Here is a 27,435-nt window from a genome sequence, read left to right on the forward strand (position 1 = left end):
CTCCCACACGGGTGCAGGGTCCCAAGGCTTTGGGCCATCCTCAACTGCTTTCCCAGGCCACAAGCAGGGAGCTGGATGGGAAGTGGAGCTGCCAGGATTAGAACCGGCGCCCATATGGGATCCCGGTGCGTTCAAGGCAAGGACTTTAGCTGCTAGGCCACGCCGCCGGGCCCAACCTAATATAATATTTTATACACTGTAGCAGGAAGCCTCTTTTAGTGATGACACAGAATTCTGGAAAACGTGTATTTTTTTTGTAATAACAGTTTTCTTAAGAATCTGTTTGCAAGTATGCAAAAATGGGAAACCATTATAATATGGGGAACTGTGTTATGTGCTACTTGTGTTAGAACATCTCGCTATTATGGAAAAATATTAATTTTTCATTAAGTAGACACATTGTGAAATTGAAATAGCAATGCATATGAGTAGTGAGCTACAATTTTTGACATTCAATTTAGTTTAGGTGATAAAAAAATCTGCAGTGATTGGAAAAGATAATTTGGAATTTTTAAAAACGTGTGGACAGTGGCTTACAGCAACACAAACTATTTTAGTAGATGATTTTGGACAACTAAGATTGGCCAGGCAAAAGCTTTACATTTATGCATTAATGGAGTATTAGGTGGAATTAAAAGATCTAGCATATCAAATCTGTATCCTATCAGTGACAACTGATTACAGTAACTACCAGCAGATATCTGGAAGTAAAATTTGTCTACTCTAAGCATATTGATCCTAGAAGTAAATGATATTATAACAAATTAGAAAGTTGTTGGAGTATTTGGAGAAGTTAGATTGGAGCTGTGGTAAAATAGGGTGTTGTATAATTGCACAATATTAATTTAGTTCCAGTGTTAAGAAGACAAGGGTATTATTCTATCAGCAAGGGACATAATAAAACATGTAACAAAATACACATTTATTTAACATGTATTACCCTTAACACTGTAAAAGACAGAAGTTACAAGGATGGACAGCAGTAAGAATTCAAGAATTAGGTGCTTACAAAAATATATAGGAGTGATTTTGATTTGTGTTTTTATTTATAGGAGTTCACTGAGTTTTAAAGGGGTTCAGACTTTGAGTTTTAAAGTGGTTCAACTTGACTTGACTAGAAAAAAATTTCTTAGTATAAAATTTGGGGCTTTGTAGTGGCATGTTTCAGATTCTATCTGGGCTTTTCCCTGCCTCCCTGTGTCCTATTAGTGTAGTTTGCCAGCTTATTCATGTAGCCATTAGGTGTTAGAGTTCTTGAAGGTTTTCACTCTTCTCATTAGTTTCCCTAAATTATCTCGTCCATGTTTACAGGTTATAAGAACATCTGGACATTCATGATATCCAGCTATGCATTTTGTAGATTGTCTGCATATTTCTGTATCCACCTTAAAGGGGTCTCAATGAAACATTTGTAAGACTTCTTACAAATGATATTGCCTCCTAATTCTAGTTCTCTCTGTTGTTTTTCTGGCTTTAAAAAATGATATTACCATCTAACCAATTTCTCAGGTCAAAAATCACAGAATTCTTAGTCACTCTATAGTATTCATAATTTATATCCAACCTATCATCAATTTTTTTCCGTTTTACTCTTAAATAAGCCCTGACATATTTGCACTAGCTGCCAAGAGCTGAATCAGCTGCAGCAACATTTCTGGTGATTTCTGCTATAACCTTTGAGAGCCACTCTCAATAATCCTGTTATTTGGGATGAAACCAAATAAGTTTGCTTTTTCCCCAAATTCTCTCTGATAGAATAGGGGTAAATATGAAACGTCCTCGCCCTGTGTGATTTCGATTATATGAAATCCTGGGAAAGGGCATTGGGGATGGCAAAGGATCCACAGTTACCATGGATAAGGGAAAAGCGGGGGATGCATGGGCAGAGTGTAGTGTGAATTAGAGATATGGTACTAAAGCATTCTTTGTTATGGTTTAATAACAGAAATTTAATAGTAGATACATATCTTACATGAGTATATTTTTAAAAATCCATAGAAGATACAAACTAAGGTGAAACATATGCAAACTATGGAGTTGAGTATTGGTGATGTTATGGTCTTTGATTATGGTTTGTAACAAGTAAGTTAACTGCTGAAGGATTGTCACAGTACTACACATGTGTAGTTCCTCCACAGGGCTTTACCCATCACCTCCTCTTGGCTCAAGCAGTGTGTGCTTATTGTTCCAATCTGCTTGATGTTATTTTGTAAAAGAAAACAAAAATCTGAGACATGTATTTTTCAGACAAGTGGTTGTTTTTGCTCTAGGGAGAGAATTCAGAAAGGTCATGTGAAAAAAGATTAAGTTTACTTTGATATGAAAATTTAAAATATATGAATAATTTTGTGTTTACATATTGTCCATGATTTTTTGAATGCCCCAGAGTTGTTTTCACTTTTGTATTTTCACTCATAAAATTTATGATTATTTATCTATACTTTTAGACTCTATCATCATAAAAATTTATTTTTCTTGTCTAATAGTTCTGGGTGAAATTCCAGGAGTACATTGAGTAGCAGTGGTGAGAGTGAACATCCTTGTCTGGTTCCTGATCTTAGTGGATAGGTTTCCTGCTTTTCCCCATTCAATAAGATGTTGGCATTGTTTTATTTTCATATATTGCCTTGGTTGTGTTGAGGAATGATTATTCTATTGCCAATTTGCTCCAGGATGTCATATTTTCATGTTTAATTCAGTTTCTTAACATGGTGTATCACATTTACTGATTTTAATAAGCTTTAGTAGAGTTCAGCAGTGAGGCTCCTGAGTCCTTTAGTATTATGTTGAAGTGTATTTCCCCCTTTACATCAATGAACAGTCATTTTAAATATACAGGGGTCCTGACATTGGGTGCATATACATTTACTATAGTCACTTCTTACCGAATTGATTCCTAACCATTATGCAGTACCCTGTTTTAATAGTTTTTGTGTAATGGTCTATCTTGTTGTATATTAGGATAAATATACCTGCTTCTTTTTTTCCCCTGATTGGCAGAGAATATCTTTTCCATCCTTTCTTTTCAGTCTGTGCATATCTTTATTGGTGAGATATATTTCTTGTGGGCAGCAAATAGATAGGTCCTGTTTTTCAATCCAGACAGCCAGTCTCTCTGTTTTTATTGGAGTGTTTAGACTAACTGTGTGCAGGGTTATTATTGAAAAGTAACAATTTGGTCCTATATTTTAAACAAAGTTCTTCTTAGTTTGCTTTAGATTTCCTTTGTAGCTTTGTTAGAATATTTTCCACTTTCTGCCTTCTTTGATTATGGTTGTTGTCATTGCCTATTTCTGCATATAGGGCATTCGTAAGCATCATTTGCAGGGTTGAAACACAGACCTATTTTCTTGAGAGAAGGTGTGAGATGCTAGATATGTTCATAATGTGTACCAGTTTTCTGGAAGGAACCAGCAAAAAGCTGGGTCACTTGGTAACACAAGCCCACTTTCCTGACAGTACCCATAAGATGCGAAGTCAGTGGGAAACACAGAGCAGTGAAATGCATTCTAGCAGAGAGCTAGGTGCACACTCCTGCAAACCCAGGTGCATGCTTAGATCATTGCTCCCTCAGAACACTCTGGCAATCTGATTGTGATCACCTGTGCCAAGATGGTGCCCACTGACTGCCAGGATCAGTGAAAACAGGTGTCTCCTCTACCTTCTCCCAAACTTGAAGGAACCTCACTTCACTCCTCTGTCCTGGCTCGTACCTATACATAGGATCGGCTTGATCCTGTGGTTTGCCACACCAGGAAATGGCCCCTGCAGCTCTGACGTCTGCCTGTCCCACCTTGCTGCCGGAGAGCTCCAGTCTCTGCAAGTGACTCTGCCCACAGCCTCTCAGCCCATCTGTCTCTGCTGATACATGGCAACTCTGTCTCCCACGATTTCTCCACTGCTGAATTCTTTAAAACTCTTGCCCGGATGCCCTCCCTGTCTGTCTCCCTTGCCAACACTTCCCAGCCAATCAGTGTGTCTTTACACTATAAATAAGGAAGGGTAAGTATAAGTGGGGAATGTGGGCAAGTGGAAGGGTAGTGTGGGAAGTATCACTGTGCTCCTAAACCTACATTGTGAAATGCATGCAATTTGCTCATTTTAGATAAAATACATACACACATGTATGAATGTGTCAGAAGAGGTTATAGTCTCAGCAAAGGATTTTTGAACATTCATTTCTTTGGAGAGAAAGGAAAAGAGAGACGGAAGAAATGATCTTCCATAAGCTGCTTCATCCCCAAAAATGGTGCAATAGCTGAGGCTGAGCCAGTTTGAAGAAGGGAGCTACTAGTTTAATCCACATCTCCTTTGTGAGTCGCAGGGGTCCGATTGTTTAAGTCAGCATCATCCACTGTCTAAGTCCACATTAGTAGGAAGCTCAACTCTGGAGCCAGAATCAGGAGTTAAACACAGAGCCACTGACCTGGGGACAGGAGTTCCTACCGAGGCCTTAACTGATGCACCAAGCACCCAACCTGAATATGATCACAGCAGAGTAGTATTTCTCCATCTCTAGTACGTCTGTCTTTCATATGTATATTTAAGCCTGTAGGAACTTTTGGTTCCAGACTCATAACTGCTTTGTTGCTTACAGCACTGAGAGCTTATGGTGAGCAATGTGGAAATGCTTCCATGTCAGGGAGATTATTTGATGTCAGTAAGGGCTTCTATGTCCATGTTCTTCCTGCATGGCATCTTTCTGGATTGGTAGTCACTCAAATGGCAGGATTTTTTATTCACTCTTCACTAACAGATCCCAAAATAAATTTGCTGTGTAACTACAGGGAAGACTCAAATGACCGTGAAGGGTGTGGTTCTGGTAGCAGAATCAAATTTCCGTGAGGATGCCTGTGTCTGTGGAAACCCATCACACTTTGTGTATGTGTGGTATCCACTACACACTTTGTCTGATTTCATTTGTAAGTGGTAAATAGAAATACATTTGCTTTCTAGAAAGCCAAGAAATTTGTTTTGATTATTGTTACACTATGAAGAGAATCATCGAAGTTCTAGCTATTCACATCAATAGTAATGAGGTAGTTCAGTAGTAAGTTTTCACTCATTGGCAAATTCCAGGTTATTTGTATTTATGCTTTTCCCAAGTATAATTTTATGTGCCCATAGATAGTATGTGTGCTTCATAAGTTTGAAGAAATTGGCACTGAAAGATATTAATTTTGATGTAAAAACAGTTTTGGGAACCATGTATGCAGAGGGCCTAACGTTTGCAGAAAATTTGTATTAGGAAATGGCTGCTTTTGTTTCAGAATTTATTGCACTGAGGTAGATATACCTCTAATTTTTAAAAATTTTCATGTTGTTTGAAAGGCAGTGATGCAAAGAGACAGGCAGAGATCATCCACCCAGCCCTTCCACTCTTCAAATCCTTAAGGCAGCCAGAACTGGGCCAGGCTGAGATTGATATTGCAAGACTCAGTCCTGGTCTCCCATGTGGGAAGCAGGTATGCGAGTACTTGAACCACCAGTTGCGTCCAGGGTCAACATTAAAAAGAAGTTGGATTGGAAACAGGAGCCAGGATCAAACCTAGGTACTCTGATAAGGCATCTTATCTACTGCCAAACACCTATCCCCAATATTATTTTTTAAATGACATATTTCTTTGAAAAACAGAGTTATATAGAGAGAAAGATTTTTCACCTGTTCACTCCTATCCAAAATGGCAGGAGTGAACAGGACAGGATTATATTGTGGCCGGGAGCTTAATCGGGGCTCTCCCACATGGGTGCCAGTGGCCTACATACTATCTCCCACTGGTTTCCCAGGCACCTTACCAAGTATCAGAAATGAAGCAACTGGGACTTGAACCAATACGCAGTTGGAATGCTCGCACTGTAGGTCATGGCTTCACCTGCCGTGCTATGGTGCCAGGCCCCAAATGTAGCTTTACAAGTCTTGTACATGAATTTTCTTTTTTATGTATTAATTTATTTAGAGAGGGAGAGGGGAAGAGAAGAGTGCACACTCCCTGAATTCTCAAAACAGCTGGGACTGGGTGAGGCTGAAGCTGGCATCCAAGGACTTAGGCCCATCTCATCCTGCTGCCCAGGATGTCTGTTAGCAGGAAACTGAAGTTAGGAGTAGGGCTTGAATGCAGGCGCTTTGACATGGGATATGTGTGTTCTCTGAGCAGCATCCCAAACCCTGGTGCCAGTGGTACCCGTGTGTGTATGTGTGCATGTGTATACATGCAGTTTAAATGGATGCCTTTCTTCTTTCTTACAGTCAATCCTGTCCCACGGTGCTGTTGCAGACTGTGCTGTTGTTGGCAAGGAAGATCCTCTGAAAGGTCATGTCCCCTTAGCACTCTGTGTACTGAGAAATGGTGAGATTGTGGCCTTCCCTGATGCTTTGGGCTCCAAATAAAGCAGAATTAATTTAGGGCTTACCTTTCAAACTTTTTCCCTAGAAACAAATGCAACAGAGGAACAGGTGTTAGAAGAAATTGTGAAACATGTTAGACAGACCATTGGTCCTGTGGCTGCTTTTCGAAATGCAGTGTTTGTCAAACAACTACCCAAAACCAGATCTGGCAAAATTCCCCGGAACATTCTGTCTGCCCTTGTCAATGGCAAGCCATATAAGGTAAGTGAACAAGGGTTTCGGATGTTTTAATTTTAATCTGAACAACTCTTTAAACATTATTTTTAAGTATGGATTGTGTTCCAAGAAAACACATGAAAGTACATATTTAATGTTAAAGGGAAATTGCATAGTCATTTTCTCTAAATTAGTATGAACTCGGGAAAGAAAAGAGTAGTAAAGACCATATGTTTTGATTTTAGGAACCAATTTGTGAAAATTGTTTTATTGTTAGTAATAATTTCAGCTAAACTAAAATGTGTGTGAAAACTCAATCCTGTTGAAGTTAGATTTTTTTATTATGGTTATTCATGATTATGAGTGAATGAGAAAGGCAAACATTTTGGGCTTCCAAAAGATGTTTATATTGTAATTTTAAATTCAATATATAGTGATTATTTCTCCTGGATGAAAATTTTAGGAACCTTTGGGATGAATCTAACACCTGTTTTAGTCTGTAAGTATGTAGTATGAACAATAATACGTGCATTTTTAACATCAAGATCTAAGAAAAAGCAATACCACAGCAAAGATGACTCGCATGGGGATATGTCAGGACATATATGTACTACTCTCCACAGAAATGCATAGAAAGGATCTAAAGAGAGTAACAATAGTACTATCTAAGACCAATGCAAGACTAAAGACAGAATTCTAAGTATTAAGTTCCCTCTTTTTGAGCATTGCTAAATGTGATGATGAGATGATCAGAAATGCAGCATTGCCTGCAGAGTCGCTTCCTTAGGGAGTGAAGGGGGGAGCGGTTCAAGGTCAAGCCTTCCTTTGACATTAAGTTTCTTTTCAGGTATCCCCTACAATTGAAGACCCCAACATTTTTGGGCAGATAGAAGAAGTGCTGAAACAGGCATTGTGACATTTTCTTTTTTCTATTCCGAATTTCATTTTCTCATTGGAATTAAGTTATTTGAGCTATTTCCCAGAAATATATACATAAATGGAAATTTCTTGCAAGCTGAAATATGAATTGTAGAGCTTGATGTAAAACAAGCCTAATGAAGACAAATGAAAGAATGAGCCCTTTGCTTTGACCAAGTCAGAATGCTTGCCAGGAAGTTGTAGCATGGCTTGTTATATACTGTTTACTGGTTTAAGAAAATTGGATGTGGTGTATGATTCTCAAAAATGATACCCCCTGTAAACTTTACCTGCAAGTGACACTTAAAGCCATTTCCTGAAATGTAGAATTTGTAGCTTCGACTCCAAAAATAGAAAAATCCTATGATTGCCAGAGAATAATGAAAATATTTCATCTGGAAATTGTTTTCTAAAGCTACATAATACTCTTGGATGCCAAAACTGTTTTTAAGGAAAAAAGACTAAATGAGAATATATAAATAATGTCTAGACATCTGAAATTGTTTTCCTGGGAGGGAGGACTTGCGTGGCTAAGGTACCTGAGGGAAGGCAGGACGCCAGGGTTTTTATAGCACCACGTTGAGGTAGGTAGTTCTTTAGGCTAGGGAAGCCACATGTCCCACAGAGAACCTGACAGATGGGGCTCCCAAGGGACCTTCCCCATGTGCTGGATCTTTAGTTGACTCTATAGTTCCAAGGATGTACAAAATGCACTTAGGGAGGCAAGAAAACTGTCGAGGAATACATGTTGGGCTAAACATGCAGGTAGGTGATATTAAAAGGAGCTTTGGCACTGGACATGAGTCACATGGCCTGAATATTTGGCAGACCACAGATCTGACGAATGTTGGAGTTTTAATCCTCTGAGTAGCAGCCCTTACTCAGACCCAGCAGAATGTAGCCCAGGAGGAGCAGAGTACCTGCAGTAAGAGCCCTGTGGAAGGAAAACCCAACTTCTTATTTTTCTTAAACATCTCAAATTTTCAAAGAATTCCTTAAAGTTCTTGATTCCCAGTTAAACTTTCCTGAAATTGTTCAGCATTTTAAAAAGTGTTTAACAAGTTGTTGAGAATGTACCAACTGATTTAGATGCAGGTGTTTACACATTTAGCTTGTTTGATTCTAAATGACATCAGAGTTCAAAGAATAAACACACAAAGTATATCCCTTGTATTTTCTGTGGCTTTCAAGGCATTTCTGAATCTTATCAGTAGTAGGCTGTTATACTTTTCTGGTACATGAAATATACAAGATAGGTGAGTTTACCTTAATTTTTAATCTGTATAAAAAAACTTTTGAAAATGCTGGCTTTTGGAACTGTTTGCTATAAAATAAATGAATTTTAAAATTTTTTGGCTTAAATTGGCCTTTTTGATAGTTGTGCTTAAAAATATACATGTCGTCATGTTTTTGGTCTGAGTCAAACCAAGTAGAATGATGTTTGATTCTGAGCTGTTGCGTTTCTTCTAGTGGAGTACATTGTGCTTATTTCACCTGGTCACTGTTTAATGTCTTCATATTAAAATTCCTTTGTATGAGATGCTGTTCATTTTAAATAGCAAATTCTTCAGATTAATTATTCATTTGCAAGATATAAACTCAGGCAGATCCAAGAACTACTTAAAGGTTATATCTTAACTCCCTCTCTTGCAAATGTTTCCTGGTAATCAAATCGGATGGGACACGCAGCAAGTAAGGTTGGCACATTATACGGGTAAGTGAATTTAGAAAATGGTGCATGACATTGTGCAACTTACTGGAGTCTAGGAAATTTAATTCCTTTGCAGAATGTGAGCAAAAATGAAGGAACAAAAGTAAACTATAGTCACCAGCCTGAATACAGTCTGAGAGGTGATGAAAACGGTATTTTTTTGAAAAGCTTTTCAGAAAGTACTTTAACTAGAGAGCACTTAAAATGGTTGAATTATTTGAATTAGATGTTTTAAGAAAATAAGATACTACTGAAAATGCAGTGATGCTTAACTATGCTAAGATACATCTTCTGTGTCATCTTTAGGATTTTTTATGGATTAAGTAACTGGAACAATCCTCCATGCTGCTTCTGGCATATATAGAAAAGTGTGTCCAACTGAATGAGTTATTCTGTTTAGGGAAAATAAGTACATTCAAAAGAGGCCTGGCTTTACATTTGAAAAGCAGTTTTCTTTACACGAAACAGCATTTGAGATGCCCTAATCATTAAAACTGTAAGAAGCCATAATGTTGGCAGTCAGGAGCAATAGGGGGAATCTGAGCTTACTCCAGTAAATGGATTTTAGAATAAAAACTATTTTTTTTTTTAAAATAAGGCATTTCTACCTTTTTTGGGGAAGTAGCTATATGTTAGGATCTATTATAGACCATTCATGTTTCTTTGATTTTTTTTTTTTTTTACCTTAAGACACAAAGTGGTTTACAAGTCTATAGGAGTGCATCAAGTAAAGGCATTACAATATCATGGTGTGTATATTATATTCTTTGTGAACCCAGGTCCCATATTCAAATGAGCTCTTTTCCATCGTTTCTGGTTAGGCATCAAATCAAGAAAATGTAAAATCAGCTCCATAGACAAGTTTAACACTCCCTCTTGTGGCTGACTTCTGTTTGCAGCAAACCAGTAGACAGAGTAAGTAACAGAATGATTTTTATTATAGTTCATGTAAATTGTCAGACTTTCTGTGACTAGAAAATGAAGCTTAAACAGACAACTGGAATTACTTGTTTTTATTGACAACGGAGAGGGTTTCTGTTACCATTACCTTTTGATTGAATCTGTTCAACAAAAATAGACATCAAAACAAATGTTTATGTACGTGCAAACAGCAAATTAAGATACAAAAAATTTAATGACAGGTCTTGCGCTTAAGATCAGGCAGTGGGAAATCAGCAGTTAGATAAATAGTATTATTAAATAGTTGTACTTTGAAATCTCCCATATAAACGAGGAATTAACAACAATAACACCACCAAATAAAGCCACAGGGAAGAGATTACTCTTCTATACTTCTATACACTATATATGTTAATCGTTCTGTCTTTCATTTATATCCTCTGATAAGACTGACTTCAGGGAAGTCATAGCAAGGCCATCTCGGCTTAAAAACTTATAACATTAGACATGAGAGTGGCTAATACCCTTTTATAGTGACAAAAGGAACACTTTCCTAGGTTTCATTTTGTCTGATGGAAATGAGCCTCCAACTGCAGTGGCTAATGGTACCCCCTGCTGTTGGGCAGCTCAAGGCATTTTAATGAGCAAGTGTTTCTCAATAAAGACACTTTTCCCCCCAAGTTGGTCCACAGGTAACAAGAGAAGATAATGCATTTTATATATAAATTTAAGTAGTTGCTTTTGACTCTTGTAAACAGTTTGGCTTTATTTTGTATTGAAAAGGAGATCGAGCCATCACAGTGCTATTTCTGAAGTTATAGGACATCCCTGATTGCCTTTGAGGTCTTTTTGGCTCCAGTTCCAGGTTAAATCAATCAATTTTTTTTACATGATCAGAGGCAGGTGTTCAGCTTTAAGTACTGACAGACTTGGAGGAACATCCTGAAGCATGTCTCATACTTCAAGAAAACATATTGACTGTTACAATTCAAAAACTGTAAAAACGGTGGAATGGTAAAATACAAACAGTACTTGGAATTGTCAAATGTTTGCACTCGAGACTCCATGAACCATATATTTTATTTTTTTAAAAAATCATATTTATATCCATTTACAGAAGACTTACACATTTAAAAAGAAATACACAGTAATACATTAATGCCTAGTATATTACATTAAACATGAAAAACAAGTGGCTCCTTTTCATAAAACGTCTGTTGTACAGAATTTATGATGTGGATGGTGCTTATTATTCAAATGAGTTAAGTAAGCGTTTTTTCTTACAATTATAGTAAACTAATCAAGTTGATAACTGACTCCCCCCAAATCATTTTGAGCATTTATTACAGCATTGCTTGTTATTCCCTTAGAATTCCATCTTCACAGAGGTGTGTCACGGCTTGTCTTCTCAGATGGTAGTGCACTTTAGGTAGAGTAGACTGAAAAGACAGCATCTAAAATACATAAGGGGAGGGGGGTGGTTGTTAGCTTCCAGAGTGCTAAGCTTCATCCTCTACTCTGCTGTCCCTCCATGCAACGTGCCTGTTCCCAGCATCAAAATCCATCCAGTAGCAGCACTTTGTTAACATTTACTCTTCTGAGGTTTGTGCACTGGAAACTTAGAAATGCTATTTATTTCACCTTGGAGAACAGGTCTGTAATGCCAACATGAAATGGCAAACAAAATACAGCATTGCAACTGTCTCATGAATAAATTGGGTTGAATTGACTTCATGAAGTACGTTAATATTCTAGTTCATATATGTTAGAGCTCTTAAAGCTAGCTCAGTTTAATTGTCTCAAAAATGTGATGTTAATAGTATATTTTAACAGAAGTGTGTCAGTGTTCTGGTATCAGTGATTCCTTTCAGTCATAATACTATTTAAGCTATCATCAAAGCAAAGTAAATCATCTGATTTACTTTCATAATGAGAGTTACTATGGAACCAAAATAAAAATCAGTTGTACTGGAATATCTTAATTATTCTCTTTTAGCAGGAAATGAAATATGAACTAGAATGCCATGCACAGAACATAACTACTGGTAGAATTACTCTACTTGCAAAGAACTAAAAAAGCAAGCAAATGTATTAGCTATTTGTAAATTAGTGAAGTATTCAGTTGCTCAGGCAATGTGTAGAATACATTGTAAACTATTTTGGAAGTCCATCAGCCAATCACTATATACTCTGAAGCTATGTATTGTGAAATTAAATGTCTTATCTGGAGACTTTTTGTTTTGTCAGCAATATGACCCAAATTCGGCAGCAGATATATTCCCACTTAGGGCCAAAGGAACAACAAGAAACTGACTAGAGCTTAGTTCAAGGGAATGAATAAACAGCAAAAGGTAAGCTGTTATTGCTTCCTTGTCTCACTTTTATACACAAATTTATACACAAATTCTGCCTTTCTTATGTGAAACCACCTGATTGTTTGTTTCTGTCACTATTCACTGAACTTACTTAAATCATTCTCTACTTTGGGTAGCATTTTGTAACTCTTGAATCTGCCAAAGTAGAAGACCACATTGTAGTGAGGGCAAAAGTGTGACAGGTCTCCAGTGGACAGGATTTGAACCACAGCAGACAGATGGTGACTGGAAATAGACTGAGATAAAAAGATTCCTTTCCCCCCTCTAGCAATTCAAAGGGGTTATCTCACCTCTGTACTGCTACAGCACACCAAAGGGTGCAGTTTCTAGGTACTAGTTTAGTAGGTTCCATTGTGTGGTTGTTATAGCCAAGGGGAAACTACTCACAGCAGGTCAGTGCTGCCTCCTTTGAGTGGCTTGGTCAACATGAGTATGTACGAACAGTGGAGTTGTCTAACCTCTGCAATCTTGATGAAGCCACTGCAAATGGAGAAAAGGGCTTTAGAGGGTCTTGGATGACTGACAGTAAGATTTCAGATGAGAAAGATATCGTTTCCCTACAGAAAGGGATCCTCAACCTAAGTCCTTCCTTCGTTCAGACATAAGCCACTCTAAGTTCTAGTCTGTAGACCAAGCATCTAATGAAAACTTACTCTCATGTAATTCAACTGAGTTTAAGGTGTTATCATGTATCCTCCCCGGGGTGCTTGCTTTGATGGTACGATTTTTCTTACAGAACTCAATATAGTATACTGTTTTTTCTCCAAGCATTTGAAAACTTAGCAAAATCCATAAGCAATTCAAAATGCTTAAAATTAGTGTTAACAATACATGAACCAACTTTATTCTAAATCTGAACCAATGTGACAGCATACACTGTAACTAATTTCAAGAGCCAGAACAGTTATAAGAAATAATCATTCATGATGCTTATCTTCATGAAGAGAATGAGGCTATCTCTTTGTAACATCTAGTAAACAGAATATTCTTATGAATATGATTTCAAAAGTATTTCTTGTGTAAAATAACTTTTTCTTTGTGAAAAGCCTAATGTCCACAGAAGGAAGCACTAATTGAGAGATTTGTGCTGCTTCTCTTCTCATGGATGTGCTTTCTTATGCCGTGCCCTGGGCAGAGGCTGAGAACATCTGATGAGTGTTGAATTATTTACTTCAGGATTAGAAACCATTCAGATGTCCATCATTCTTCCTAAATGTGGACATTAGCTCCCTGTAGGATGTTATAATTTCTAAAATGAGAAAAACGTACCATAAATACCATGCATCAGTACTTTCCAAGTGAGTCTTTCTGTATGAAAGCAAAGCAAATTCCAAGCAGAGCATACCAACTCAAGGAAAGAATCAATTCCAGGATGCTAGCAAGGTCAGAACTACAGTAGCTTCTGCTAGACAAGCTTTTTTTATGAGCGAAGCGGAAATGTATGAGTACTGTACCATCCGTTGTCATTTTCCTTGACTGTCCCGATGTTGTGGTTAGCCTAAATCCAGCTGGTAATGTTTCTGAGGACCCCGGCATCATGCTGATTCCATGTACTTCACGAGGAGGAAACTGCCTTCTCCAGGTCGACCCACGTCTGAAATTCTTGTCATCACTCTGTCAGCACAGGTAGAATGGGATGCAATGAAAAGAGTCACCTTGCCTTGGTGTTTCTGGTCATGGGCTTTGGAGCACTTAATAGGCTATTTACATTAAGTCTGTCAAATATGTATATTGAATATTATACTTTGAACATTACATATTTCAAACATTCTTTTTGTAATCATTTTGTGTGTTAAAAGTTCATAGATGTCTAACATTTGAAATCATGTTAAGCATCCTTTAAATTGCAAACTTTTTTTTAAAGTGACTTTATGGTTTCAAATTCTGGTTGCTTGGTAGACTGATCAATGCATCTGGACAATCACTTTTGAGAATATCATGTGAGGAAACCACTTTTCTCCCCCTTTTTACAGGCTGCATTTCTCTACTTTAACAGGCAGCACTACAAGAGCCAGCACAATGGCATACCATGCTAATCCTCCAATTGAAACGGCTTTCCACATAGGCTCCAGGTTGAGTCCCAGCTGCTCCACTTCCAATCCAGCTCAATGGCAAAGCTGCAGAGATTGACTCAAGTCCTTGCTCTCTGCGCTCTTGTGGAAGACCAAACAGAAGCTCCCAGTTTGAGATTGTATAGACTGGCTGTTTTAGCCATTTGGGCAGTGAACCAATGGATAGAATATTTCTGCTCCTCTCCGTAACTCTGCCTTTCAAAAATAATGAAATCTTTATAGAGAAGAGACAGAGGGCAGAGTGTGGAGAAATCTGTCACCTGGCTCACTCCCCAGATGGCTGGTACAGCCAGATTTGGGACAAGCAGAAACCTGGAGCTTCTTCCAGATCTCCCACATATGTAGCAGGGTTCCAAGCAATTACCAGCGAGCTTGATTGGACAGGGAACATTTGGGACAGAAACCAGGACGCACATAGAATGGTAGCTCTATTGGCTATGCCACAATGTTGACCCTGGGAATCTGTCGTTGAAGTGGCCTAATCTGCAAGAAAAATTGTGAATTTTTTAGATGATAGAATTAACATATCTAATGAAAAAAATTATGCAGGCTAAACAACTGTCTCAATAAACACATCTGCTCTTCACAAAAAACACACTAACTCTAGTTACCTTTTATATTATGACTGACTGTTGATGTTTACATGTTAATGAAATAAGCTTTGTGTAGACATAAGAGGATTATTTACAGATCATTGTCTTGCTACAATTTCTTAAGCAGAAATAAGTAATTTAGCATTTAGTACTTTTGTCTAAGGAAAATACTAATTATGTTGTTATCTTATGTCACTAATTTTCTCATCTAGGGAAGGACCGTTTATTCCTTCAGGGCTTAGACAAATTTATATTGTTTGTTCTTGCTGCAATCTGGCATGCAGAATTATGTATAATGTTAAGGTCATATTGTTACATGTGAATAACATTGGTATTGGTGTTTGCCTAGTGTAAACTGTCTATATAGCTATCTTATAAAGAAATCTGCCACCTTCAGCTGCTGTGTTTATAAGTATAGAAAAGAACAGCTGTAGCATATCATTTTCCTGCAGAAGTTACAACACTGAGCATATCCATTTGTTTAAACCAATATTTTGAATTATGGTTCTTTTTCAACTTAGAATATATTAACAATTAATACATAAACTTAGAAGGAGCTAAAAAAGCAGCCACATCATGGGGTACATTTAAACGCTATCTTCTTTCTTGAGATGTATCAAAATTTCTGTAATTAGTGGCATCTCAGGAAGCCTCCCAAAATAAGTTACTCTGATTCTAGGCAATTTGCTTTTGCTGGCATTGTGGTGCAGTGCCTGGGAAGGCAGTGTAACAGGGCTTAACAGCTTGGGCCCCTTATATCCATGTGGGATACTACGATGTAACCTATGATTGTGGGGTTTGCCATGATCCAGCCCTAAACATTTGGGGAAATTGAACCAAAAAATGAAAGATTTGTCTCTCATCTATTTCTGCCTTTCAAATAAATTAATGAAGCCTTAAACTTGTCTTCTGAGTCAACTACTTAGCATAAGCATATATTATTTACTCATTACAGTAACTTCAAAGACAGCTACATGTTAACTGAATTTTTCTATATACCCACCATTCTTTTGAAATAGTGTGAATTTACCGGAAGTTCACCAAGAGCAAGACTGTAGAGCCTACACTCACTATGCCAAACCACCATCTGCACTGCATGTCTGTGTACAGAAAAACAGTTATGGGTCTCTATTTTCCACTCCAGTCAGGTTAGCCCCTCACTTCGTATTTTCAGAAAGATCTCCAAGGTTTAGGTTTGTTGCCCTGATTAATCTTTACATTTATCTAAGGAAACCACATATGAAATGTGTTGATTTCCAGAGCACTTTAACATATATATATAGGAATTTTTTGACCCAATAGTTTTTTTAACTCCTATGTTATCAAATGCAAAACATTTTAATAATCTTATCTTCCTGGAATGTGTCATGACATTTAAGATGTAAACACACTCCTTATTAGAAAGCTTCATTGATCATTATTAGTTTTGGAGGTAGTTTTAAAAGCATGGTCAGAATTCATGACAAAAAATTACCCTTTAGTGTGTATTTGTAGAAATATTATGAATTAAAGAAGTCTACTCCAATTTAAGGAAAACATGATTTCAGAATCACCCTTGAGAAAATTCCATTGCCTACACTTTAAAAGGCAAGAGTGTTTCATTTTACTTCCTATAGTATCTACGATCTCATCTGCATTACAGGGGAGGACTTACGTCATCTAGTCGTCGTTCAGTTCCCAAAGCCAAGAGGTTATTGTATTCCCTTTCCAGAATCTGCCGAGCCTGTTGACATCAAATTATGGTTATGATTCCTGAAATCACATTTTAAAAAAATAATATACCTAACATTCATCTGATGAAGCATGGCAAACCATATTTTATTTATGGCCTTAAATTCGTTAGTCTCCCATATCCATAGATCATTGCAAACAGAATCTATAAATATCAAGTTACGGCCATTTTATTCTGTGAACACTGGAGACACAGGTGTAAGCCTTTGACTCAGTTCCAACTAAATATTTCATGAGCACAAACCAAACAGAAATTTAGCAATTGAATTTCATTTCCTCTCAAATCTATACAACTTAGACCAATGACCACCATTCGCAAAATGCTGAAAATAAAGATTCCTACTCCCTTTAGACGCGCAACATTTGATTTCATAGGATTGTGATGTAGGTTGCAGGTTTTTTTAGTTTGTAAACAATTCCATTGATTCAAACAAGAATACAGATATGAAAGAACTCACAAGCTCAATGTTAACTGTCTCTATAATTCATGTATGTGAACAGAAATGATTGCCTCACAGAGAAATAGACTGAAAGCTGGAGAGCTTGGCAGTCATGTGGGAGGCTGGGTCACACGTTACTTCTAAATACCTTCCTCACTAGTTTTGTGATGGTGTCTTGACTAGAAATGCAGACGCCTGAAATTAAAATCCCAGGGGTATAGTTCGACAGTATAGCTAAATTCTAGGATAATGAATACATACCTACTTTTTTTCTGTTTTTGCTAAAATTTCAGTTTGTCATTAAATGAACTCTAACCAAGGGAGACCACAGCATAGAAGGGCTTACCTGAGTACTCTGTGTTGGAATCTGCAATAATAAAGCTAAACTGCTGTAGTCAAAGTTTTCATCCAGGGCTATAAGTGAACCGTGCACACCACTCTCAAGAATATTATTTGCATATTCTCGAAGACCAATAGCTTGTATCCAGCGAATAACTCGATCATTGCTCCACACCAACACATCTAGGAAAAGAGATTTGTTGTTTTAGTTTGCATTTTTCTGTATGATAAGCACTACCACTGGCTGAAATGACTGCACATCACATACTGATGATGATCTGTGTGATCCATAGTGTCCCCGTCTTCCTTCTGCATGTGCTCAGTGTTCCAATACTTTGTCTACTCTAAATGTAGAAAGAATTTGTCATTTCTGTAGTGCTTATCACTTCTGTCACACAGTGCTTAATCGTAAAATCTTGTTTTCATAATAGAGCCTTAACAGTCCCTCTTAAATTTAATATTTTGGCCCATAGATGGCAAAATTATTGTTTTCTTGATATAGGTTGCTATACACCTATTCAGTTAACACAGCAAAATGATGCTAACACAGTGTCAGGGATGTATATTAATTACGAATTAAATGCTGCAACACAAACTAGAAGATAGTCTCTAAAAGTATCACATTAAAAACAGTATGATAATGCAGAATTGAGACATTGTCTTACTACTATTACTTATTTTGCAAGCATATACTTACACAGAAACCGTAAGTTATTTTTCTTTCATTAATAACTTCCGGTTTTATTGGGGCACAAAACACTAACACATCTAATTAGGCAAGAAGTCAGGTGTGCTTTTAACAACTTGTTTAAAAATTATTTACTTGGTTTCATTTTTTATGAGAAGTAGGCAGGGGAGGTGCAGAAGGAAGATTCCACATGCTGGTTCACCCCATCCAGCACTCCAGCAGATGGCAGGAACCTGCTTACTGGAGTCTTCCCCCGCCACCATCCGTGGGGCACATCAGCAGAGAGGTGTCTCACGCACAGGAACTGACCTCGTGAAACTACAAAGACCCACCCCAGCTGTACACATTTTTTAAAAAGCCACTGATGTATTTTTAAATTTACTTTTATTTCTTCCTATTAAGAATTGAGAGGATGCTACAGAAAACCTATTTAAATAGTCACAGGGGAAATACTATTCAGCGGGAAGAAAAAAGTATTTTGAAGAGGTTAACGGATAATGACAAGCTTTTCTACACTTTGTCCTACCTATACAAAGAGAAAATAAACTAATTTCTTTGAAGTAAGTTTTTGTTATTTTTTTCTAAATGAATAAAACATACATGTATTTCAGAAAACAATATTTCCTCCCACTTTAATTATCTTTAAAATCAAAGCATTAACCATCAAGAGTATTTCTTACTTTACTGTTAGTTTAACTATACATACTTGCATTTTGCAGTAGATAACATTAAAACAGGAAACTGTCTTTAATTGTTTAATAAATAACATGACTCTGTAAATATACAACCACAATTATAGATATACATCAATGGAAGAATAGGTACACCAAGTCATAATCATACCATGGAATAATAAATAATAAACATGATATTTCTAAAGGATAGATGGCTCACATTATGATTTCATCTAGGAAAAGCTAAAAGAAATTCCAGGTTGAATTAGTCCAAAATTAAAGTAATCCGAATGTCGGTTATTGCTGGGTGATGGTGGTAATTGGGAAGATGCTTGAAAGGGAACTTTGTGACACTATATAATTTTGGAAAGAAAACTATCATTGCTGCTTCTCTATCCAAATGGCCACAAGGCTTATGGTTAGGCCAGGCAGGAGCCAGGGCTGCATCCAAGTCCTGCTTCCCAGACACATGAGCAGGGAACTGACCAGAAAGTAGAGCAACAGGGACTTGGCTTATGGGGTCTGGCTTCACTCACAGTCCTGGCACGTAGTATTACTGGTTGACTTATGTATCAAAACAATTCAGGCTAAATCCTACCCCTTAATAACCTGAAATGTCACTGTGTTTGCAATTAGGATTTTAATTGGGAAATGAAAATTAATTCTTAGCATGGAACCTAACTATGTGACTGATATCTCAGGTTCTCAGGGAAATTAAGAGATAGGCTGGCACACTTGAAGAACGCCCATGAAGACAAAAGAAGAGATCAGGGTACTGCTTCTACAAGCCAAATACCAATGACGCTAGCAACCAACAGAAGGCACAGCAGAGGCAAAATCAAACTCAAGGAAATACTTTACCTAGAACTCCAAGGCAATACAATTATTTAGTTTCAGTAATGTATTTGTAAAACTTTTCAGTAGCAGCTCCAAAAAGCATGACAGTAAATGGAAAGCAGAACTAAAATATAAATTTATTCTAGCTATTTATCTTACATATGACATATTAGCCGGAAGGAAGAATTGAACACAGGCACGTCAGGGTGGGATGTGAGCATCTCCAAACACATCTGTTTGAAAATGTCAGGGAGGTTGTTGGGCCAGGAACTATAGCCAGGTCTCGCACATGGGTAACAGTGGCCCAACGGCTCAGTTTTACAATCTTTCTTACAATGCATCTAATTTTTGTCTTTCTATCTTCAATCTCACTTGGAGTTCTTGGAGCCTCCCAAATCCGCCTCACTGCTTCAAGTGTTTTTTCTTTCCTCGTATTACACAATTTTTATCCATTCATCTGTTAATGAGAATCTGAATGGATTCCTTATCTTTGCTTTTGTTACTTTTGATTTACATTCAGAAGTTTAAAAAAAAAAAATCACAGGATCTTGGTTTTAACTTTTATGGAATCTTCCAACTGTTTTTCATAATGCCTACACTCACTTATTTTCTTACCAATAGTATACAATATGCACCACAGATTGGAAGAAAATGCTTGCAAACTATTGATTTGACAAAGGGTTAATGTCCAGAATATAAAGCTAAAATAACTCAAAATGAATAAAAATAGGCAAAGATGGGTACCTCTTAGGAAATCCAGATGATTAAATATACATATATTGAGAAAATTGCTCAGAATCATTAGCTGTCAGAAAAACGCAATTTAAAATGGCAGTGAAGTATCCATTTACCTCAATGTAGATGGCTTTTATTAAAAAGCCCACGAAAGACTTCAGAAAGTCTACACCAATGGCATTTGTTATGTTACTTTCTGGGTTTATTCTTCAAGTAACAACCAAGATTGTAACATACTGAAGCTAGGATCCAGGAACTCTAATCAGTTTTCCCCTGTAGATGGCAGGACCCAACAACAGGCCGTCTCTTGCATTCCCCAAGGTATATGTCAGCAGAAAGCTGGGATTGGAAATTTGGGGTCCAAATACTAGCCCTAGAATATGGGATGCAGAATTCACCTTAATTGCATTGAATTCCTGCCCTATATTTTTCCTTTTTTGTAAATCAGATGAGATTTTATTCTTTGATGCGCTTCGATTTCATTAACTTTCTCTTTACTGTTAGCTACCCTTCTCAGTTTCATTTATTTCCTTACTGTGCTGGTTTCAGTTACATATTAAATTTTTCACCTTCTCACTTTTTTGTAAAATATTAATCATAACTTTCTTAAAGTCCATGCCTTTAAACGTGACATCAGATCAGGTGTGGGTGTTTCCATTTTCTGATTTTTTTCCTGTTTTTCTGCATGTAACTTGACATGACTGATTTTTCTAGCTGAAATCCAGACATTGTGATGAGAATTCCAGAGCCTCTGGATCATATTAACTCCCTCTTGGGAGGAATTTATTTTTATATTAGTAGACAGTTACTGAAAAAAAAAAGCAATTTTGACTTAATCTAATCCATAACTGAGATAAATTCAGGCTGACTTTTAATTTTACTTTTCAAAATAAAACCTAGTCTGTAGAAATTTGTTCCTACTCTGAGGGTGGTGTTTCTTCAAACCCTTGAGTGGAAGTGTACTTGGTGTTTCTGACCTCTGATTTTTTTTTTTTTTTGCTCTATTATGAAATATCCAAGCCCTGCCTTATCAGTTTCTTACTCTGGACTTGCACTTTCTGCTCACTTTAAAAACACACGCATTTTATTTACCTGTAGGGCATACTGCAGTGAAACAGAGAGACGGACAGGCACCATCCATTTTGTTAGTTCACTCTCCAAATGGCTGAGATAGTCAGGGGCAGGACCAGCTCTAAACCAGGACCCAAGAATTACACCCATGTTTCCAGCCTGGGTAACAGGTACCCAAGAACTGCAGCCATCTTCAACTGCTTTCCCAGGCATCTTAGCAGGGAGCTAGGCGGGTCCCAGAATATTTATGCCTCCAACTGGTAATTTAATATTGAATGTCCAAGTTCTAAGACACAGGTTACTCTAATGCACCACAATGGTGGCCCCTCGGTGAACGTTTTAGTTTCTAATTCCATGCTTCTGGTAGGTCCACAAGTAGCTCAAAGTAAGAGTCACATAAATATCAATCCTTTATCCCTTTTGCCAAGATTTTAGCCACTAAAGGTCTTACAGGTTTAAGACTAACTTGGGCCCAGCGGCGTGGCCTAGCTGCTAAAGTCCTCGCCTGGAACGCCCCAGGATCCCATATGGGCGCAGGTTCTAATCCCGGCAGCTTCACTTCCCATCCAGCTCCGATTGTGGCCTGGGAAAGCAGTCAAGGACGGCCCAAAGCTTTGGGACCCTGCACCCGTGCGGGAGACCTGGAAGAGTTTCCTGGTTCCCAGCTTCAGATTGGCTCAGCACCGGCCATTGTGCTCACTTGGAGAGTGAATCATCGGACAGAAGATCTTCCTCTCTGTCTCTCCTCCTCTCTGTGTATCTGACTTTGTAATAAAATAAATACATCTTAAAAAAAAAAAGACTAACTTACAAACTTTACTAGGCAGGCATGAATGATGGCCACATTTCTTCAGTCGATTTTAACCAAATTTAACTCTTTTTGAAATCAGTTTGAAAGTATTCTCATCAAAAACATGGGAAATACTGTGCCATTTTCAGGGTTAGTATTTGGCCCTAGAGCAGACACTAGTGGGTACTGGAGCATTACATATAGGAGTACACCTGGGGTCAAGTCCCAGGTACTGAATTCCAACTTCCTGCTGATGCCCACCCTAAGAGGCAGCAGGTGATGGGTTCAAATAGCAGAGTTCTTGCCTACCAATGAAAGACTTGGATGAGTTCCTGTCCCTAGCATGGGACAACTAGGGGGCATCTGAAAAATGAACCAGTAGACGGGAACTGTATCTCTGAAAACCTCTCAAAAAATTATCTTGTTTTCTTTGTTATTCGGACTTTTCAATAGAAAGTGCTTAGATTTTCCTAGAGAAATGCTTAGATTTTGATCATCTAGGATAAGTTACATATTTCTAAAAATATATATCAAGGTTCTATTGTTAGACCTATAGTGATCTAATATCTAAAAACTGTAAGTAATAAAACACAAGTTTTGGATGAAGGCAAATGCAGCACTAAACCAAAATTTTCTTTTGGGACAGAATACCTGATTTTTATTTTATAAAACACATCCTGCTCCATAAATCATTTTCAAGAAAATTTATGCCCTGACTTTAAAGCTTTGACTTAAACAATAAAATGGCTAGAGATCAGTAGTGATTGTTACCTAGCAACAAATTAAATGTTAGTATATTCTTGCTATTCTCCTCACTTCAGAAACCTATCTATTAAAGGGCAGGATTAATCAGCACTTTAGATAATAACAGAGAACCCTTGTCACAGTTGAGCATTATTACTGTAAATGTCAGTTACAGGAAATCCTTATTTATGATTTCACTCATAGCCACTTATCATATGGAATTGTTTGTGTGTGATCAAGCTGAATCATACAGTGTTTTCCTCAGGATTACACTCCAACCATCACTTTCCAAACGGTACTATAGCATTTGGTGTAAGGGTACATGGGTTATTTTTCTCTTTCAGATCGGTCTATAAATAAAAGGATTTCATGTGGTGAAACTAGGCACAGTAAGTTGTAATTGAAATAAAAAAGATACTTGAAAGGGAAAAGAAAATGGTATCCCATAGTAAAACCTATTTGTGTGCTTTAAACACCCTTTGTTCCATCAGTCACAGACTTCCTTCTGGGATCTTTGATCCATTAGTTCTCAAATTTCAATTCAGACGAAGAACAATACAGCTACAACAACCTGCAATTTTTCAAAACCCCAAAATAAAGTGAAATCAAGCAACTAGATTTTGATAATGGGAAAGGTACTTTGTTGCTCCTAAGTAATGAGTTCAGTGAACTGTTGCAAGAAATCCATTGTGTGTCAGTCTGCTCTCCAATGAGCCATATATAGAAAAATATTTCTAACCAATCACTTTACATGCATTCAAACCCATTCTACTAGAACTAATGTGCTACACCTGAACTGCCAAAGGTAAAAGTAATTAATGATATTGTTTGTAAAAAATGAAAATTATAAAAGCCTGATACTAGTGAGCCTAAAGATTCCAATTGTGGTAAGGTTTAATCCTGGAGAAGAAGTGAAATTTTGCTATCGAAAATAAACCTCAAAAGAAATGAAAACAAAATCTCATGCTTAACTTTGAGTAATCAGTGTGACACGAAAAGACCCAGTGGGTTTGATATTTCCTGACACATATCAATTTGGGGGTGACAGGTCTGGAAACCTAACTGATAAGTGCTTTAGCAAATCCCCTTTCTCCTTAAGCAACAGAAGTTGATTATTTCATGAAAAAGAGTCCTGGAGATGCTACATCTTACCTCCAACAGTATATTTTTTTTTTCAAAAAACAATAACAAAATGACAATGGACTCTAACAAGCATGACACCTAAGATAGTCTTCTCCTTAAGGCATTTATCCCTCTGTGTATTAAGATTTCCTCACTTCTTCGGTGGTTAATCACTGAATACTATACAATAAATCTGCAATGTGCTTTCTTCTTGTTATTTAAATCAAACACTTTTATGTAAAACAGTAGCTGCAGAGATTAACAACATTCCCAAAATCATTCTGAGTAAAAGTTACGAATGAGCCAGTCTAATTTATAGGGGAATCATCATCATATAGAATATCTACATAATATCTATAATTACATCTCAAAAATAAAACATGGACAGAAAATTAAAATGATATAAATAAGGATGAGGTGCTATAAGAAGTGATGTATCATGATTCTCTGAATCATAATGAGGATGTTCCATTAAAAGTCTACCAAAAATACCTACATGGAGACAGCTTTCATACAGAATGCATAATTAATATGCTCAGAGGGATAACTCAGAAGATTAAGAATATGTTCTAAATGATTTATTCACCCCTTAGGGTGACTAAATTTATTTTGATCTTTTTGTTTAGAAAACAAAACGGTGACATTTCAATCCAAATGCTTGTATTAGTTAATGACCATACAACACATACAATATTATAGGCTCAACAAGTAAAAATTATAAATTTGCTTTTGGCATTTGATATGAAAGACACATTACCTTTTATTTCGTGTTGGCTTGCTTCGCGTCTTCTTTCTAGTTCTTTTCTGTCATAATTCAACCTTTTTAAGCACATAATTCCATATTGTAAACTTGTTCTATAATTTAAAAAAACATTAAATTTATTCAGTGATGAAGGATATTCTTTAAACAAAGTCAACACTATGTAGTACTTAGGCATACAAGTTAATCATATTTTCAATTAAAAACTTCAGTATGCAAAGGTTGTGCATTGAAAATTATTCAAAGCGGGCCCGGCAGCGTGGCCTAGCTGCTAAAGTCCTCACTTTGAATGCGCCAGGATCCCATATGGGCGCAGGTTCTAATCCTGGCAGCTCCACTTCCCATCCAGCTCCCTGCTTGTGGCCTGGGAAAGCAGTTGAGGATGGCCCAAAGCTTTGGGACCCTGCACCTGCGTGGGAGACCTGGAAGAGGTTCCTGGTTCCCGGCTTTGGATCGGCGCAGCACCGGCCCATTGTGGCTCACTTGGGGAGTGAATCATCGGATGGAGGATCTTCCTCTCTGTCTCTCCTCCTCTCTGTATATCCGGCTTTCCAATAATAATAAAGCTTTTAAAAATTATTTTGTAATAAGAGAACACAAAAATATAGTGTGTGAAAGGAGTGTTAGCAGACCCTGAAATTTTATGTGGAAAGAATGTTGTTCAGGAGTACAAATGGGCTGTTCCTCTGAAGGATCATGTAATAAAAGGAAAGGATTATTAGTAAAAGTGGAGCATTGTGGACATAGGATTGCAGATGACAATTTCAAAGGCACAGAAATAGTGAGACCTGTGACCATGAGTTAGAAATCCAGTCTCGGAAACTATAAGGATGCCAACTGTATTTGGAGTAAGTATAGTAAGGAAAGCTCACATGCCCTGTAAATATGCAATACACTAATGTGGGAAAGAATTTTTCATGCCAGGGAGAAATGATCAGAGAAAAGTTATTGGTAATAATACATAAAATGTAAGTAATCTGAGAGAAAGAAAAAACAGTTACAGGGTCTAAGCATCCCATAAGAGCAGCCATAAGCAAGAACACTCAGACCAGAGATCTATCAGCAAGAAATGAGACGACTCTGGGATGATGACATTTAGCCCACAGAACAGTGTGATGGGATGAACAATCTATAGGTTTAACAGTAATGATTGTTTGGCCAGAGACTTATTATAGACTTAGCATTACACAAATTTAGACACATACTCTAGGCATAGCTATGCTTGATCTGAATGCATGCTTGTCTACGTTTTTGTAGAAGCAATAATTATTTCAGGATCAAAAAAAAGGATGCAGGAATCTGTAATAGGAAGATGTTGTAGGGTCAAGAGTGTTTGCCTAAAATTCATACACTGAAGCTCTGTTTTTAGTACTTAAAAATATGAACACATTTTGGGGATAGACACTTTAAACAAGTAATTAAGTCACATGAATCCATTATGGTAGTCCTTTATCCAAACAAATTGTTGTCTTTTTAAAAAGAGGAAACAGACACACAGAGAGGAAATACCATGTGAGGACAGAGAAAGAATATGACCATCAGCAAGCCATGCCGACACGTCAGGAGAAAACAGACCTGCTAACTCCTTCATTTCAAACCTGTAGCCCGCCACACCCAGCTTATGACTATTGGGCTACAGCACAGCTTTTAAGACATGATGTAACTAGCCTGTTTTGAAAATTATTTATTTGGGGCCCGGCAGCGTGGCCTAGCGGCTAAAGTCCTCGCCTTGAACACCCCAGGATCCCATAGGGGCACAGGTTCTAATCCTGGCAGCTCCACTTCCCATCCAGCTCCCTGCTTGTGGAAAGCAGTCGAGGATGGCCCAAGGCTTTGGGACTCTGCACCCGCGTGGGAGACATGGAAGAGGTTCCTGGTTCCCGGCTTTGGATCGGCACAGCACCGGCCCGTTGCGGCTCACTTGGGGAGTGAATCATCTGATGGAGGATCTTCCTCTCTGTCTCTCCTCCTTTCTGTATATCCGGCTTTCCAATAATAATAAATCTTTTTAAAAAAAGTATTTATTTGAAAGAATTAAAGAGAATCATTGTCCGTTTTCTGATTTAGTGGAGCAGATGAGACTCGAACTGGTGTCCATATGGGATGCCAGTACTGCAGGCAGTGGCTTTACACCCTGTGCCATGATACTGGCCCCAACAAGCCCTTCATACCTGCTACATGATAAACAATTTGGAGAAGAAAGTGATTCTATTTTACTCATGAGATGCCAAATTTTTACTCAGTATTTTTTGAAAATTAATATACATATAAGCATAAACCCAAGATACTAAACATGAAAATAAGAATTCTAAATGTGTCCTGAAGGTAATTCTTGGAGCAGGCACTGTGGTGCAGCAAGAAACGCTGCCAGCT

The 27,435-nt window shown here is 37.5% G+C and overlaps 2 protein-coding genes across 7 annotated transcripts in view; one reads left to right on the plus strand and one right to left on the minus strand.

Annotated features, from left to right (window-relative positions):
* The window catches only part of ACSS3 (acyl-CoA synthetase short chain family member 3), a 168,204-nt gene extending 160,578 nt beyond the window's left edge, over positions 1–7,626 (plus strand). For all 3 annotated transcript variants that reach the window (XM_058673280.1, XM_058673278.1, XM_004583066.3), the window contains 3 exons: positions 6,248–6,347; positions 6,432–6,607; positions 7,410–7,626. In XM_058673280.1, coding sequence (XP_058529263.1) covers positions 6,248–6,347; positions 6,432–6,607; positions 7,410–7,478 — 345 coding nt within the window. In that variant the 3' untranslated portion in view covers positions 7,479–7,626. The remainder of the gene's footprint in view (positions 1–6,247; positions 6,348–6,431; positions 6,608–7,409) is intronic.
* A 2,492-nt stretch (positions 7,627–10,118) lies between these two features.
* Positions 10,119–27,435, minus strand: part of PPFIA2 (PTPRF interacting protein alpha 2) — a 393,655-nt gene continuing 376,338 nt past the window's right edge. For 3 of the 4 annotated variants that reach the window (XM_058673333.1, XM_058673332.1, XM_058673334.1), the window contains 4 exons: positions 25,060–25,157; positions 17,649–17,824; positions 16,786–16,854; positions 13,652–14,080 (listed from right to left, as the gene is read on the minus strand). In XM_058673333.1, coding sequence (XP_058529316.1) covers positions 13,751–14,080; positions 16,786–16,854; positions 17,649–17,824; positions 25,060–25,157 — 673 coding nt within the window. In that variant the 3' untranslated portion in view covers positions 13,652–13,750. Of the gene's footprint in view, positions 11,546–12,853; positions 12,947–13,651; positions 14,081–16,785; positions 16,855–17,648; positions 17,825–25,059; positions 25,158–27,435 lie in introns of those variants that run through there. The other variant, XM_058673335.1, reaches the window with a different exon arrangement.

Source organism: Ochotona princeps, chromosome 15 (assembly GCF_030435755.1).
Source record: "Ochotona princeps isolate mOchPri1 chromosome 15, mOchPri1.hap1, whole genome shotgun sequence".
Lineage (NCBI taxonomy): Eukaryota > Metazoa > Chordata > Mammalia > Lagomorpha > Ochotonidae > Ochotona > Ochotona princeps.